Here is a 16,452-nt window from a genome sequence, read left to right as displayed (position 1 = left end):
TTGGATATCTGACATTTTTCTTATCTAGTAAAATCATTAGTAAAATACTCGTGCTGGTATTTTTATCGTTATTATAGTGATCAATGAGAATAATACCAAAAGCTCTAATTTATAGATAAGCTAATATCCGGAGTTATATGGTATACGGTAGGTATGTCACTAACCGGATTTCGCTTAATAACCATTCGCTATTGAGTGACGCTTCCGACACAGCTTCATCACGTTCGCTATGATACACACATGCTCTTATATGCTTTGACAATTTTAATCCACTTTATTGATTTACGAATCAGCAAATACATTTCCACTTTCGAGAAATTAGTCCCTTCGTCGTTATTATTCTCCAAAATAAAAAATATGTATCAGCGATTTCGATTAACTTCCAATTTAGTCAATATTTTCATGTTTTATTCAATTAAATGACGTTTATTAGATTATATTCACTTTCGAGAAAAAAATTTCAATAACCATTCTATCTTTGTTTTCTTATGTTTGTTCGTCGATCAAAAATATTATGTTTGAGATATGAATTTTTTAGACGTGTTGAATTTATTATTTTTTTTTTTAATTTATTCAACACGCCTATATAATCATATATCGCAATTCCTTTCATACATGTTTGTTATTTATTTTCGCGACAATTTGCGTCTCGATAATGGACGTTGATGTATCCAATTAAACAGCACTTCCAACAAAGCCGCATTTACATCAACTCGAAACGAACATTGAGCTTTTTCATCCGATCGCGCGTTACATGTGTCAATTTTCAATCACTCTGTTTATTTCGCGATTCATCGATCGATCGTTTTCTCTACGCTGGCGTAAACCTATCCCTTCGCTTCGGCACGCGTTCTACACATTCGACCGTATTTATAATCATATCGGACGTCGCGCACATTGTTTAATTATCTTGACAATATTCGCGATCATAATGGCCGCGATGATTTATGGCGCAAAATGCCGTCAGCGAAGCCGGGGGAAAACGAGCGGCCCGGCGCGACGTAAGCTCATGGATGTCGCATAAAGCATTATTATCGAGAACGGGACAAATAATGTTCTATAAACGGCGGTTTAATGCGAGTACATTTGCGAAACGTCGCGCGCGCTGACCGTTAATCATACAATTTAATACATGTGTGTGTTCGCGCAATTGTGTTTTGCTTACGGAAACACTTTTAGTGACAAATCCCATGACGAAACAAATTCCATTTCTGTTGTCTCTCGCTCGCGTGTGTTAAATTCTAATGAAATATATATGCGGAATATCATTTCTATTTTGTTATTTTTGTCTACGCAAAAAAAAAAAAAAACTGACGATTGAAACGAGCTCTATATTCCGAAATTTTTAACACATTTCCTGAATCTTCCTCTCCTATATATTTCGAGCTGTCAAATCAATATCAAATATTTTTTTATAATAATATAATAATAGGATAATAAATGCATTTCGTGTTAATGTGTGTTAATATGTACAGGAAGGCGAACAAGTCGAAGCGCTTGCAGCGGAACCACCACCACCGGAACCAACACCAACGCCAGAACCAGCGCCAGTTCCGGTTCCCGCAATTCCGCCAGCGGAATCCGCACCCACACCCTCGCCAGCACCCTCGCCGGCACTTCCAACCGAAGGTGCTCCAGCAGTTCCTTCCGCAGAAGGTGCCCCACCGGAAGGAGCTGCGCCCGCGCCTGCTGGTGAATATAACTCGAAAATATTTTTAATACATGCGATTTTTCGCGAGATCTTTTCTTTTTAAGAGAATTGAAATTTTTATTGGCAAAATTAAAAAAAATTAATTTAATTAATTTCTTAAAATTTGATAAAATCCACGCATGAAGTCTCCTCTCTTTTTAAATCATTTTTTAAGCAAATGTTATTCAACACATTTGTAGAAGGTGCGCCTCCAGCAGCTCCAGCAGAAGGTGCACCGTCTGCGGAAGGTGTCGCACCTCCGACGGAAGGTTCCGCGCCACCAGCGGAAGGAACTGCGCTTCCCGCTGAAGGAACCGCACCTGTTGCTCCTGCGGAAGGAGTACCACCAGCGGAAGGTGCACCGGCTGAAGGAGCACCTCCAGCTGAAGGCTCCGCACCCGCTCCTGTCGAGGGTGCACCCGTAGAAGGAGCACCCACTGCACCTCCAGCGGAAGGTATGTTTTTTATGTTGTTTTATATTAATAAAATAATTAATACTAAATATTCACAAAAATTACATTTGAAGCAATGGAAAATAAATCTGAATTATATGTATCTATATTAAATCTTTGTTGTTTTTTTATTGTAAAAAGTAAGTAAAATTTTAAATCAATTAAATATCGATATGTGAAGACTTTTCAATTTATGTATGATATTAATAATAAGCCATGCTGATTAATAATAAGCCGAAACAATATTTTGCCAATCAATAATTTTTAAGTATAGCTTCTTCGGATACGATAGTTAAAATATTGGTGTCAATCAATCATTATCGATTTCAATCAGGTTTACATTTTATTTTTTATATACAACAAAAATATGCTATAAAAGAGATTGTGATTGATCTGTTACATATTGCGGATAGCACCTTCCGTAATATAAAAATAAAACAATTGCGTAGGTGCAACACCAGCAACACCGGAAGGAACTCCTGCGGCTGCGGCAGCGGAAGGAGCTCCTGCAGTCGAAGGAACTACTCCTGCAGCAGCTCCAGCGGAAGGTGCACCAGTACCTCCCGAAGGAGTGGCTGTTGCACCAGCAGACGCGACACCCGCGGCTCCAGCACCGGCGCCCGCCGAAAGTACGTAAATAATAAAAATTCTATACGCGTGATTTAATCGTTTATTTTTATTGTTTTTTTTTTTACAGGGTTAGCAAAATTTTTTTTTCAAAAATCTAGTGTTTTAAACCTTATCGCAAACATTTGCAACCGTAGTTTTATCGAGGCAATTTCATGTTTTTTTTTTTTAAGCCGAACACTTTTTTCACACGGTTTTGTATTTCGCAAAAAACACGAGAAAATGGAACGAGAGTATTTTTTGATTGCCAGATTTACGTCGCCTGGCAAAATTGCTACCTATTAATTTTGGGTTTTTTAACTTAATTTTTAGCTAATCTAGTTTTGATATTGCGAGTTACAATCCGCATCAGAGGCAATCCCGCGCAAAAGAGCGCGAAATACATCATGAACGGTAGGTATGTCAAAGTCAGCAAGTATGAAATGCAACGGACTAAAAAAAGAAAGAAAGAAACAACAATCGCATCCGACGAACTAAAAAAAATATCTAATCTATCGTCACATAGGCATGTATGGGCAAACTAATGATTGCAAACTAATTGCGCACCAGTCAGATATCATCTGCGATGGAGGAAAATCGACGAGAGCTATTCTCCTCGAGCATCATCGACTTATCATTAACTCTAGCCAATAATTTCCTACTCTGTTATCGTTTCTCGAATTAATCGCTTTGTTTTTCTCGCGCAGCACCTGCATCGTAACTTGGACGAAAATGAGAAAGAAGAGAGAGCGAAGGATCACACATTTTTCTGCCACTTTCCTCTCGTCAAGCTTTGGAGGAACCTGCACGGTGCAAAAATATAAAAAATGGATATGAGAAACCGCCTTTACGATATCTCGCAGTTATCTTATCATCCTCGTCATCATCATCATCATCATTATCATCCTCGTCGCCCAGCGTCCTTACCATCATCTCTATCGCCGCTGCCTCATCGCTCATGCCTTGCATATTCATCGCTCATGCATCACGAAACTCGCACGTGCCGCACGAGATACAAAGGGAAACAGAATAACTACGTGCGAGAAACAGAGAAAGAGAGAGTCGCGTGTCTCACCGCGTGATATGTCTTATACGGACTCGACGCGGAGCTCATATTTTATTTGTCTGATATCCGTTATGGGAAACGAATCTGCGTGTCATTAAAATGCCGGAAACGAAACTGTCCTTATTCGGCGAACGCGAGCTGCGATTATTAATCGAGATTATGTCAAGCGCATTATACGCACACGATTTTGTCACGTTCGCTCGAGCACTCCGATAACTTTTCTATCAAACGATTGCTATTAATAGCAACAATGGTGCAAGTAACGAACTAAACGCGCGTCGGAAATTCTGAAAATAATCCACTGCGGCACGTCGCAGTTCTCTTTACACAGATCGATATCGAATCGACACATCTTCTGTATACGAGAAATTGGATTTCGTAATAAAAGCTTTTCTTCGATTACTGGTAACACTTCTCTCGTTTAACAGACGTACCTGGTTTTTCCCATCTATCCTAGAATTTATTTCGTCCCTGTATTTACGATTTATTTTTCTATCGCGTATGCTTCGTAAATGATTAAAAAATAATCGAGTGACTCTTTATACACCTAATTTTACTTCATTTTTCTTTTACGTTCCGTACAAATAAATCATTTTATACCAATGATTATTATTATTCAATGTTTTCAAAAGAAAAGTTTGACGTAGAAGAATACACGGAGAGAATTTTCTCTTATATAGATTTTACCCTGAAAATCATGGTAATCATGATAATCATAGTAATCAATAAAAATCTTAATAATGTACATAGTAAGATTAATCGAACATATTTTTTATTTCTTATGATAGTAGATAAATAATATTTTTTGTGATAAAAATATTAATCAGAAAAACTTATAAAATTCTTCCATATTTACCATCCACAATTACCATTCAATTATGATTTTCAAAGTAAATTTTCTAAGAGATCGATATTTAAAAAGTTATCTGCTAACAGCGTTACGCTAAAAAAGTTGGTCCATTATTTCTTAATTATTTATTAAAAACACTCCGGATTTTTTAATCATTTATTTAAAAAAAATTAAGTGACTCATTTAAAGCGTAACGTTAACTTAGCATAAATTTTAAATTTTAATATAAATTTTCTTTTTATACCCTCCCTAATTTTCATTTTACGTTTTATACAAAAAGAATCATTTACACCAGATGATTATTATTATTAAATGTAAAAGAAAAATTTAGCATAGAAAGAAAATTTATATCGATGTTAAAAGAATTATCTATATCAAATTAGTGTCATGATGTAAACGAGTCACTCGATTATTTCTTAATAAATAATTTAAAAATTTTTTAAATGATTAAAAAATAATTCAATGACTCATTTAAAGAGTAATTATAACTTAGCAAATAACTTTTTTTAACATCGATGTAAATTCTCTTTCTATGCAATTTTTTGCATTTAAAAATAATAATCATTTGTAAGTGGTCCATTTGTACGAATTATACAAATCTTATTATTTCTTGGACCGTAATTCAACGTTTATTGCCAGTTGTATACGCGCAGCAGACCCTTTTAGATGCCTGACAACCATTTGTTTATTGCCGAGCTACGCATTTTGCCCTTTGTTGTGCTTTGTTTCACGGCACATACAAGGGTACAATAGATGGCCCTTCATAATGGAGTCTAAGTACGGCTGTCTTACTATGCGTTCTGTCATAACACGGAATCTCTTTGTTATTCGTATGACATTTATATATATCCCGTTTATATATATATACATGACATTAGGAGACTATTTATAATATAATAAAATATATCAACAATAAAATATATATACTAGCATTATGTATATGCAACGCATTGTATGGAAATTGTGTACAAATTAAAGTGCGTTAAAAATTTTTCGTATATAAAAATTTTAATCAAATTTTTAATTAGAAATATCTATTGCTAATTATTTGTACTTGATTGTAATTGATAATTCTCGTTCGATAAATGCACTTGGATTAATTCCGCTATCATACATCGATAATTGGCGTAAATGATTCCCGTAACAATTTTAGCACGTAACAAAGCACAGGTTACATAAATCAAAATTGAAAATGTAACAGCAACGCGAAGGTGTCTGATAATAATCATAATTTTGCACGTGCGCATCATTACTGAACTGTATAAAGTAGATAGGATACCATTACGAATGGGTTTAGTCGCGGTTTGAAATATTCAAGGTTCAATATTCGGATTCGCATTGAAAACGAAAAATAAAGAGGCATTTGATACAATTATAACGACTTCTCTCATACAAGATCATAATAGCGTGGAAACCATAAAATTGCAAATTACTTCGGCTGTATTTATCGTACAAAAGCAGGATCAAAAATAATCGTCATGAAGACGGAAGATTGACAGTTCATAATCCATTGGTAAAAATAGAATGCGAGTTACGCAGAGTTAATTGTCAATTGTTTTTCTCACACTTGTACTACTGACACGATATACTGTATTTAATGGATTTAATTAATCATATACGCGTAATGCGATAATCACCCGATACTTTTCGACACTCACGATATTTTTTTCCGACATTTCTGATATTTTTCTCGCCACTTCCGATAGTTTTTTTCGAAGCTTCCGGTGTTGTACAATATTTAATACGCATTTAATATAATACGGTAATCCTCCGATACTTTGTTTTCGATACCCCCGATATTATTTTTCGCCATTCCTTATGTTTTTTTCGTCTAATATCTTTAATGCATTTAAAAATTTGCAAAACTGATTTCAATGTTCGATTCTCTTATACAATAATTGCAATAATTATTGTAATCGATAAGAATATTTATAAATATTTATAATCGTTGGTTTTACATAATTCTTAAAATTCGTCGAAAAAGAAAAAAATAATTACTGATACCAGACGCAATTTTAGAAAAATTTAATTAATATAAATTAATAAGTTAAACACAATCGCGTGAGAGTATTTCTTTTTCTTAACATTTGAATATACATATTCGAGAAATTCAAGCAAATAAAGCAGCAATTGTGGGATTATAATAAACTTGTAAATTATGTATTTATAAGCAAATTGAGTTTTGCACGCTCTTAAGTAATAATACGATAATCGCACGATATTTTTTTCGACATTCCCATATTTTTTCTCGACATTCCTGATACTTTTTTCGATACTTTTGGTATTCAATACGAATCTAATATATGCAACATAATACGATAATCCTCCGATACTTTTTTTTCGATACTTCCGATATTATTTTTCGTCAATCCCGATATTGTTTTTCGACACTCCCGATATGTTTTTCGATAACCGGTACTGCATGTTTATTTGCAGATGACTTTTATTGTCGCTAATTTAAACTCGTCATTCCAATAATAGACGAGTAATTCTTATAATTGTCACATAATTATAATCATAAAGAGCATTCCACTTGTCGATTCACAATGCTAGATCATTTATCTTTCTTTGTCTTCTATTGAACAATAAAAAAATAAAATAATCTCACGAGCATTGCAAACATCAAGTGACCATGTTTATAATGATCACTATTAATCACGATTAATTCCGTTTCTTCGACACAATTCTTCGCGATTATGTCTGCGTCACAAGTCATAAGGATCTCGACATCGTAAATAAGTGATAATACATCAGCACATTTAACGATTCTAATCTTTTCATTTTTAATCTCATTAAAGCGACTCTGAAAGATACTATTCTAATCGAAGATCATTATAATTTGTTAATTATGAATTATGTTTGCGCATTGAAAAAAATTATTAAATTAATAAATATTTATTTCAATACTACCGCCTTATAAATCATTTATTTAAAACAAATAAATATTTATCTAAAAAAATATTTATCTGTTTTGAAAAGGATTTTCTTTTATAACAAATAAATTATTTATAAGACAATATTGAAATAAATATTTACTCCAATTAAATAATTTTTTTGTCAGTGCGCATTAGTAATTAAACACGATATTAAAGCATATGTACATTGAATATTAATACGCATACACACATTCACATACGTGTGTATTGTGTATGCATCGAATATAGAACGTGAATATTTTATAATAATCTTAATCACTTGATAACACACAAATGCGTATTATAATGTGTTCTTTACTTTAGATAATCGTATAACGTGACACGAGAACCAGAAAAGTTTGACGCAACCTTCGCGACAGTTGAGACTACTATACTTAAAAAAAACACGCTACTTGGAAAAATTGTGTCGGCGAATCTTAAACCGGAGGAAGAAGAAGGAAAAGAGTCTAGACGGGAGCTCACGGTCACCTGTGTTTACAATATCACAATCGCACGAAACAGTCGCTAATCGTATGAAGTTCGAAAACGCGGCGACGTATCATATTATATCGAAGCTCGAGACTCGGAACACGTGCACTAAAATAAGATAAGCGAGTATTCCTAGGAAGGACAGAAAACGAAAAAAAAAACAGAGAAAAAGATGCATTCGAGACTCCGAGACTTCGTGGAGTTTCTTACAGCAGTTAGATGTTTAGTCTAGATTAAAAATAGTCGAATAAAATAAATGCTAGTTTTTACGTTCCGCACGAAATAATTGAGAATTGTCGCGATAGTTATCGTCTAAAAATTATTAATTATTATTTCTTGGAGATCGTAAATTGACAGTTTGTCAATTTTTAATGAATTTATAAATCATGTAAAATTTTTTAATGCTACGTATGTTATATTACGTTTGAAAATTGTAGGATTTTTCGTTCTTGCAGTATAAATGCAAATTAACATGTAAAGACAATTAACATTAATAATTTTACCAATACTGCTATAAACGTTGAAGTAGTTCAGACATATTTTGTATTGCATAAATGAAGCAATAGTCTTTCTTTCTCTTGAAGTATATTTACTTATATAGATACATATTAATGAAACATAGTAAATAGTAATAAAAGATGAAGTTGTAAAAGCAGTTATTACAATGCACTATTACGTTAGGTACTTATATTATTGTAATTGCACTTGAATAATATTTTAAGACAAACAATGATTTATTGTTTTATTCTTTTTTGTGCAACACAGATTATTATTTGTTATTTTATAGAATTTAGTAATATACACTGAAAAAGAGCTCCGTTCTCCCCAATTTTCTGAAACTTTACAGTATTATGTATTTTTGTAAGTAAAAAACAAATCTATAAATTGAAAATGTCGCTCTCAAGCAGGAAAAAGTTATAAAATTTTCCTCCCCTAGAGGGGACGCATTTTAAGATAAGTAAAGTTTCGGCAAAATCAGAAAGAACTTTCACAAAAAAAAGTAAAAATTGAGACTCACTGATACGATGTTCAGCAGCGGAATTGTAATCTGCAAAATATAATTATTGGAAATTATATACTTGCAAATATAAAAATATTTCATTAAATATTTATTTATTATATTATTATTATTATTTTATAATATAATAAAATAGAAAAATGAATTATTAATAGTAATAAAAAAATAATAAATGAATTACTCACCATGTAGTTGCTCCATTGTTGCCCGATGCCACCCCGGGCCTCCTCCTCCTCTCGTAGAAGCTTCGAAACACTTGCACGTTACTTTTTTTGAAACACTTGCACACGTTATTTTTTTCAAAACACTTGCACATGTTACTTTTTTTGAAACACTTGTACACGTTATTTTTTTCAAAACACTTGCACACGTTACTTTTTTTCGTTCACAACGTACGGCGACGCCCGAGTTTTGACTATCACATTTTCGACGCGTTTCGGTAAAACGCGAAAATCGCGGGAGCTTATTCGCGCGCGAATAAAACCGACGCTCCGTTTTCGGCGTCGCCGCTTTGTTCAAGGCCAATTATCAGAGGGCCTCATCGAACGATGACGGCGACTTCCCCGCGACGCACTCAGGAGTCGCCGATATTCCAGAATTGGGCATTACATGGTGATCGCGGTGTACGCGAAGAGCGAGAACTCGACGACGAACGACCTAACCTGCACGCTGCACGTCTAGCGCGAGACTCGAGACTGATCGCGTCCCATGACGACCCGCGCGCTACGCATCTCGCAGGAGACTGACTGATACCCAACAGCCAATCGCGAGACTCCGTTCGTATGGAGTCTCGTGATTGGTGCGCTGTAGGGGTCGCCTACCCGTATATAAGAGCTGCGTTGAACGACAGACCAGACAGATGCTTTTTGATGTTCTTCGGTGGTAGACGGACGACGCTCCTCGATAACATTGCATTATGCAGATTTTTTTAAATATATAGATTTTATAAATGGCCCTTTTTAGGGCCACCAATTTCTGACGGAAAACGTCACTCGTTCGCAATTAGTTTCCTTTATATATTCTATTTCTTTATTGTTCTCTAAATAACATTTATATTTATAATATCACAAATACTTTTATCAATCGCTTTTCATCATTGCATTTTATTTTAAATTTTTATTTCGTTATATTTTAAGAATATGTAGACGATTGAATTCTACTATTTTAAAACAATCGATCCTAAAACTAATTATTCAAAAATAAAATACATTTTGATTTTATATATATCTTCCTATATAAAAATTATATATTTTATACATTTAAATTATACATATAGCTATTATATTATTTCAAAATGTACACACAAATTTTTTTAATTATTTGCATATAATCATACGAATATAATCATACAAATAAATAAATAAATTCAAACATTCATGTGTGTATAGTTTGATACAATATAAAGATATTGCATATATCTTATGGCATAGTATTGTGTGAGAAGTAATATATACGAATATATGTGACATACAATTAAATAATTAAATAAGAAACTCATAAATTTGTGTGTACATTTTGAAATAATATAATAGCTATATGTATAAATTAAAATATATAAAATCTATATATTTTTATATAGCAAGATATTTATATATAGTATCAATAAATATATTTTTAAATTAGTTCTAGGATCGTTTATTTTAAATAGTAGTTAACTCAATCATTTGTATTTTGTATTTATATGTAATTGTATAAAGAAAAAGCATGTATAAAGGAAAAGAAATGGGAACGAGATATTTATATATGGAATCGATAAGTATTTTTTTGAATAATTAGTTTTAGGATCGTTTATTTTAAATAGTAGAATTCAATCAGCTCTGTATTTTGTATTTATATGTAATTGTATAAAGAAAAAGAATGTATAAAGGAAAGTTGCGAACGAGTGACGTCCTCTGCCTGAAATTGGTGGCCTTAAAAAGGGCCGTTTATAATTATCGCCAATTTGTAATTCAACCAGTCTTGTTGCCAAAGATTGAAGAATCTTAATTATTAAATAAAAATATCTAATGTCTGGCCATGGAAAACGTTAAGAAAAAGTGAAGAAACATTCAACCATTAGATATTTATCAGACGAGTATCAGATTTGCGATTATCGAACGAGGGATCCTTTATAGATGTTGATCGATGCGATGCGCACGACGCTCTAATATATTCTGTGAAGCGCGCCTGCTTCGCCACGCTATTTATACTAAGCTGCGGGACCCTCGAGCGGCCAATCACGTGCCATACAGCACGCCGCGGCACGTGATTGGCCGCTCGAGGGTCCCGCAGTTTAGTATAAATAGCGTGGCGAAGCAGGCGCGCTTCACAGAATATATTAGAGCGTCGTGCGCATCGCATCGATCAACATCTATAAAGGATCCCTCGTTCGATATAGATATTTTTATTTAATAATTAAGATTCTTCAATCTTCTTTGGCAACAAGACTGGTTGAATTACAAATTGGCGATAATTATAAACGGCCCTTTTTAAGGCCACCAATTTCAGGCAGAGGACGTCACTCGTTCGCAACTTTCCTTTATACATTCTTTTTCTTTATACAATTACATATAAATACAAAATACAGAGCTGATTGAATTCTACTATTTAAAATAATAAACGATCCTAAAACTAATTATTCAAAAAAATACTTATCGATTCTATATATAAATATCTCGTTCCCATTTCTTTTCCTTTATACATGCTTTTTCTTTATACAATTACATATAAATACAAAATACAAATGATTGAGTTAACTACTATTTAAAATAAACGATCCTAAAATTAATTTAAAAATATACTTATTGATACTATATATAAATATCTTGCTATATAAAAATATATAGATTTTATATATTTTAATTTATACATATAGCTATTATATTATTTCAAAATGTACACACAAATTTATGAGTTTCTTATTTAATTATTTAATTGTATGTCACATATATTCGTATATATTACTTCTCACACAATACTATGCCATAAGATATATGCAATATCTTTATATTGTATCAAACTATACACAAATGAATGTTTGAATTTATTTATTTATTTGTATGATTATATTCGTATGATTATATACAAATAATTAAAAAAATTTGTGTGTACATTTTGAAATAATATAATAGCTATATGTATAATTTAAATGTATAAAATATATAATTTTTAAATAGAAATATATATATAAAATCAAAAAGTATTTTATTTTTGAATAATTAGTTTTAGGATCAATTGTTTTAAATAGTAGAATTCAATCGTCTACATATTCTTAAAATATAACGAAATAAAAATTTAAAATAAAATGCAATGATGAAAAGTGATTGATAAAAGTATTTGTGATATTATAAATATAAATGTTATTTAGAGAACAATAAAGAAATAGAATATATAAAGGAAACTAATTGCGAACGAGTGACGTTTTCCGTCAGAAATTGGTGGCCCTAAAAAGGGCCGTTTATAAAATCTATATATTTAAAAACATCTGCATAATGCAATTTTATCGAGGAGCGTCGTCCGTCTACCACCGAAGAACATCAAAAAGCATCTGTCTGGTCTGTCGTTCAACGCAGCTCTTATATACGGGTAGACGACCCCTACAGCGCACCAATCACGAGACTCCATACGTACGGAGTCTCGCGATTGGCTGTTGGGTATCAGTCAGTCTCCTGCGAGATGCGTAGCGCGCGGGTCGTCATGGGACGCGATCAGTCTCGAGTCTCGCGCTAGACGTGCAGCGTGCAGGTTAGGTCGTTCGTCGTCGAGTTCTCGCTCTTCGCGTACACCGCGATCACCATGTAATGCCCAATTCTGGAATATCGGCGACTCCTGAGTGCGTCGCGGGGAAGTCGCCGTTCATCGTTCGATGAGGCCCTCTGATAATTAGCCTTGAACAAAGCGGCGACGTCGAAAACGGAGCGTCGGTTTTATTCGCGCGCGAATAAGCTCCCGCGATTTTCGCGTTTTACCGAAACGCGTCGAAAATGTGATAGTCAAAACTCGGGCGTCGCCGTACGTCGTGAACAAAATAAAGTAACGGTGCAAGTGTTTCGAAAAAAGTAACGTGTGCAAGTGTTTTGAAAAAAATAACGTGTGCAAGTGTTTCGAAAAAAGTAACGTGTGCAAGTGTTTCGAAGCTTCTACGAGAGGAGGAGGAGGCCCGTGGTGGCATCGGGCAACAATGGAGCAACTACATAGTGAGTAATTCATTTATTATTTTTTTATTGTTGATTTAAAGTTATTTCTTTAATTTTATAGAATTTATAAAACAATGTTGCATACATATATAATCACGTTGTGTTCGAACACGTTTAAATGAAAAGGCAATAATATATATATTAAATACACATAAATTTCTAGTACTCGAAGTACACTGAAAAAAGTTTGTTAACTTAACTAAATTTTTCAATTAAATGCTGTTTCGTTAATTGAACATATAACAGTATTTAAATTAAATTAATTTAATCTAATAAAACATATATTTGACTTAAATATTAATATAATTCGATTAACGAAACATAATTGTACGTATGCAACATTGTTATATAAGTTCTATATAATTAAAGAAATAATTTTAAATTGACAATTAAAATTAGAAAGAGAAAGAGCAAGGTAGCTAAAATATATTAGTCATGAAATTCTTCATTATAATATTCAAAGATATATAAAATGATTTTGGGCATCTTGCGGAATTAGCATTAAAGGCGATGTATCGATCCGGAAGTAACTATCTTCAAGTATCGATATATTCATAATTCTGGGTACAAAAAGATATATATGTATTCCGTAGTCTCGAACGGTTCTCATGATTAGTACGTATATATATGCAGGAAACTTAAAGTGGTTTTTAATGCGAGTCACACAGAGCGCGAGGCTTTATGAAACGATAATTGCGCGAAATTATAAAATTGCAAATTATAGTGAGAGAGAAAGAGAGAAAGAGACGGGCGACGTTTAAGTTGTCGACGCATGGAAAATAATCGTGCGAGGCACAAGAGATTGACAGGTTATCGCGCGCAATTCCGGGCCGGTCGAGATCGTGCGCGGCGCACTTCGCAGCGAACCGTGGCCGGCTGCGCGCGAGAGCTCCGCGCATCGAGTCAGTCGCGCTCCGACCTCCGTCGCGGAAAGGTCCACGTTGCTGCTCTCTCTCAGTCCGTTTCCCTGTGCGCGTCGTTCTCGATCGTCACATCGCGGATCTTATCGGCGCGTGTGTTGTACATATACACGAAAGTGAAGACCGAGTAATATAGCGCGAGTGTTCCTGCTTTTTTTACTCGATTTTAAACGATTGGTGCAAAAGTACGGAAGTTCTTCTCACGCCGGCGAGACGTCGGAAAGAGATCGCCGGTGGATGCTTTTTACGTCCTCTCCCAGCTGTCGCGAAATCGTCTCAAGGACTGCTCGGTGAGTACGTGTCACGTATACTCGTGCATATACACACAGACGTATGCGCGACGAGCGCGGTGTAGCAAAAAGATTCAGGATTCCGATGGAATTTGTATCTCAGGTGAGCAGCGTACGGTGTGAACGTTGCGCTTTCAAATCGTGCATAACGCGATCACGTGACTGCAAGTTTCTTTCGCTTCATTCGATACGCGCTTCCGGTAAAGTTGCTGCAGATGCGGCTTTGCAAAGCGGAACGTGGAAATATTTGATGAAATATCCCGTTGTCAGTCAGGCATATATTGATTTTGCCCGTCTTTTATTTCACGCGAGAGAAAAATAAAAAAAAGGAAAAGAAAGACTGTCCGGATATGTGACTGCGTCTAATCGTAATAACGTGTAATATGCTTAATTTTATTAAAATACGCGTGCAAGTTTATTTGCAAAACATGGCATAACACATTGCTTGTAAAGTAAATAAAAATGTGTCGATAAAAATAATAGAAAAATTGCTGAAATTGTTTATAGAAACTTCGTTCATCGTCGTTTTTTTTTTGTTTAAGAAAAATATTTTCCAATATTTATCACACGCGCGCGACATGTTCTTTTTACATTTTCCATATCCGAATGGACGTTTTATATTGATATTTCAATAAACGATGAGAGAGAAATGGGAAGAGAATCTATTCTTAGAACCCGGTCAGTATTTTATTTGCGCATTGCAAATTTAGATTGCTCATTTAAGCGTGTAAATTTTTCATATCCGCAGAAGGCAAACATACGCTCCGAAAAATCGGAACGCGCACTGCCAGTCTTTATTTTCCGGACTGTAAATATGCTGACAAGGGTAGATTTTCGTGGCAAATATAGAAGCATATTCTATTTGTGTCAATATTTCCGAGTACGAGTGACTGTTGTAACTCTACTGTTAGTCAATGGTTTGACGATCTTTTCTTTCTTTTTTCGTAATAAAACTGGTTATAGAATGTGTTATACATAGTCTGATATTTTTGCATTGTTTCTATTTGAACAATCGCTAATCAATGTTTTATTTTTAATTAAAATATGTGGTCGAAATATTTCAGTTCGCTTTTCATGTTATGTGGACATATGGAACGAGTGAGATGTTTTTTTTATAATATATATTTATAATTTTATTTATTTATTTCATAACGTAAGCGAATGAGATATAAAATAAAATAATGTAAAATAAATAAATCTCTGTTGTTTTAACTGAAAATGAAATGAAAGAGTTATCAAGTGTGTCAGGTTTTTGTATTAAAATCGCTAGTTAAATGTGCTTATGAGACAAATTCCGCAAATAATCCGGGAAACTAGAAACGACATATTCAGCGCTACGTGATCTTTTTCAGTTTCACTTAACATTGTTTGTATATTTAATTGAAAAAGGAAAGAAAAGATATACCATAAAAGAATTGCTGCGAAAACGTGGACCGAATGTGTTTTCCGATTTAAATACCCTGAAATCTAATTACACGCGTACTTGTTTTGACAATGCGCGGAGAAAGAGATTACTGACGATAGGAGGGAGAGAGAAATAGAGAGAATTCTGCCGGTTCTTTCCGGTTGTACCGGTTCGAGACGTACGAAGCCTGTGAAGGAGACGCGCAGAGAGACAGATGAGAGAAAGAGAGAAAGAATAAATAATTGATTGATAAGAAATCCGTCGTGTACGACATCGTACAACTTCCTCTCGTTGTATGTCTTGAGATATTCAGAGATGATATCGATGCTATAACAATCAAGTATTAATACTTGGTCATATTAAAAAATTAATTTTACAACTATATTTGAATTGTAAGATATTTAAATCATATTTTTATATTTTAAATATTCCGTCTAATATCTTTAATGCATTAAAAAATCTGCAAAACTTTAATTTTAATTTTTGATTCTCTTATAAAATAATTGTAATAATCATTGTAATCGATAAGAGTATTTATAAATATATATAATCGTCAGTTTTGCATAATTTTGGGAA

The 16,452-nt window shown here is 33.7% G+C and overlaps 2 protein-coding genes across 4 annotated transcripts in view; both read left to right on the top strand.

Moving 5' to 3' along the window:
• Positions 1-947: 947 nt before the first annotated feature.
• On the top strand, positions 948-4,216 carry LOC114928000 (uncharacterized). The gene is made up of 6 exons (XM_029299080.2): positions 948-1,001; positions 1,476-1,692; positions 1,891-2,145; positions 2,592-2,771; positions 3,082-3,162; positions 3,456-4,216. Exons 1-6 carry the CDS (start codon positions 948-950, stop codon positions 3,467-3,469), a joined length of 801 nt encoding a protein of 266 aa, XP_029154913.1. The 3' UTR covers positions 3,470-4,216.
• An 8,573-nt stretch (positions 4,217-12,789) lies between these two features.
• LOC114943199 (CD151 antigen) overlaps positions 12,790-16,452 on the top strand; it is a 111,257-nt gene continuing 107,594 nt past the window's right edge. For 2 of the 3 annotated variants that reach the window (XM_085490349.1, XM_085490347.1), the window contains exon 1: positions 14,116-14,471. The gene's annotated coding sequence lies outside the window, so the exon portion shown is untranslated. Of the gene's footprint in view, positions 13,262-14,115; positions 14,472-16,452 lie in introns of those variants that run through there. The other variant, XM_085490348.1, reaches the window with a different exon arrangement.

Source organism: Nylanderia fulva, unplaced genomic scaffold (genome assembly GCF_048542155.1).
Source record: "Nylanderia fulva isolate GAGA-0341 unplaced genomic scaffold, ASM4854215v1 Scaffold12, whole genome shotgun sequence".
Classification (NCBI taxonomy): Eukaryota; Metazoa; Arthropoda; class Insecta; order Hymenoptera; family Formicidae; genus Nylanderia; species Nylanderia fulva.
Note: the sequence above shows the minus strand (reverse complement) of the source record. Positions and strands in the feature narration are given on the sequence as shown.

Excerpts from the sequence above, each read along its gene's own strand:
- LOC114928000 (XM_029299080.2), top strand. The coding sequence starts at position 948 with ATGGCGCAAAATGCCGTCAGCGAAGCCGGGGGAAAACGAGCGGCCCGG. Across the intron at positions 1,693-1,890 it reads AGCTGCGCCCGCGCCTGCTG|AAGGTGCGCCTCCAGCAGCT; the intron begins GTGAATATAACT and ends ACACATTTGTAG. Across the intron at positions 2,146-2,591 it reads CACTGCACCTCCAGCGGAAG|GTGCAACACCAGCAACACCG; the intron begins GTATGTTTTTTA and ends ACAATTGCGTAG.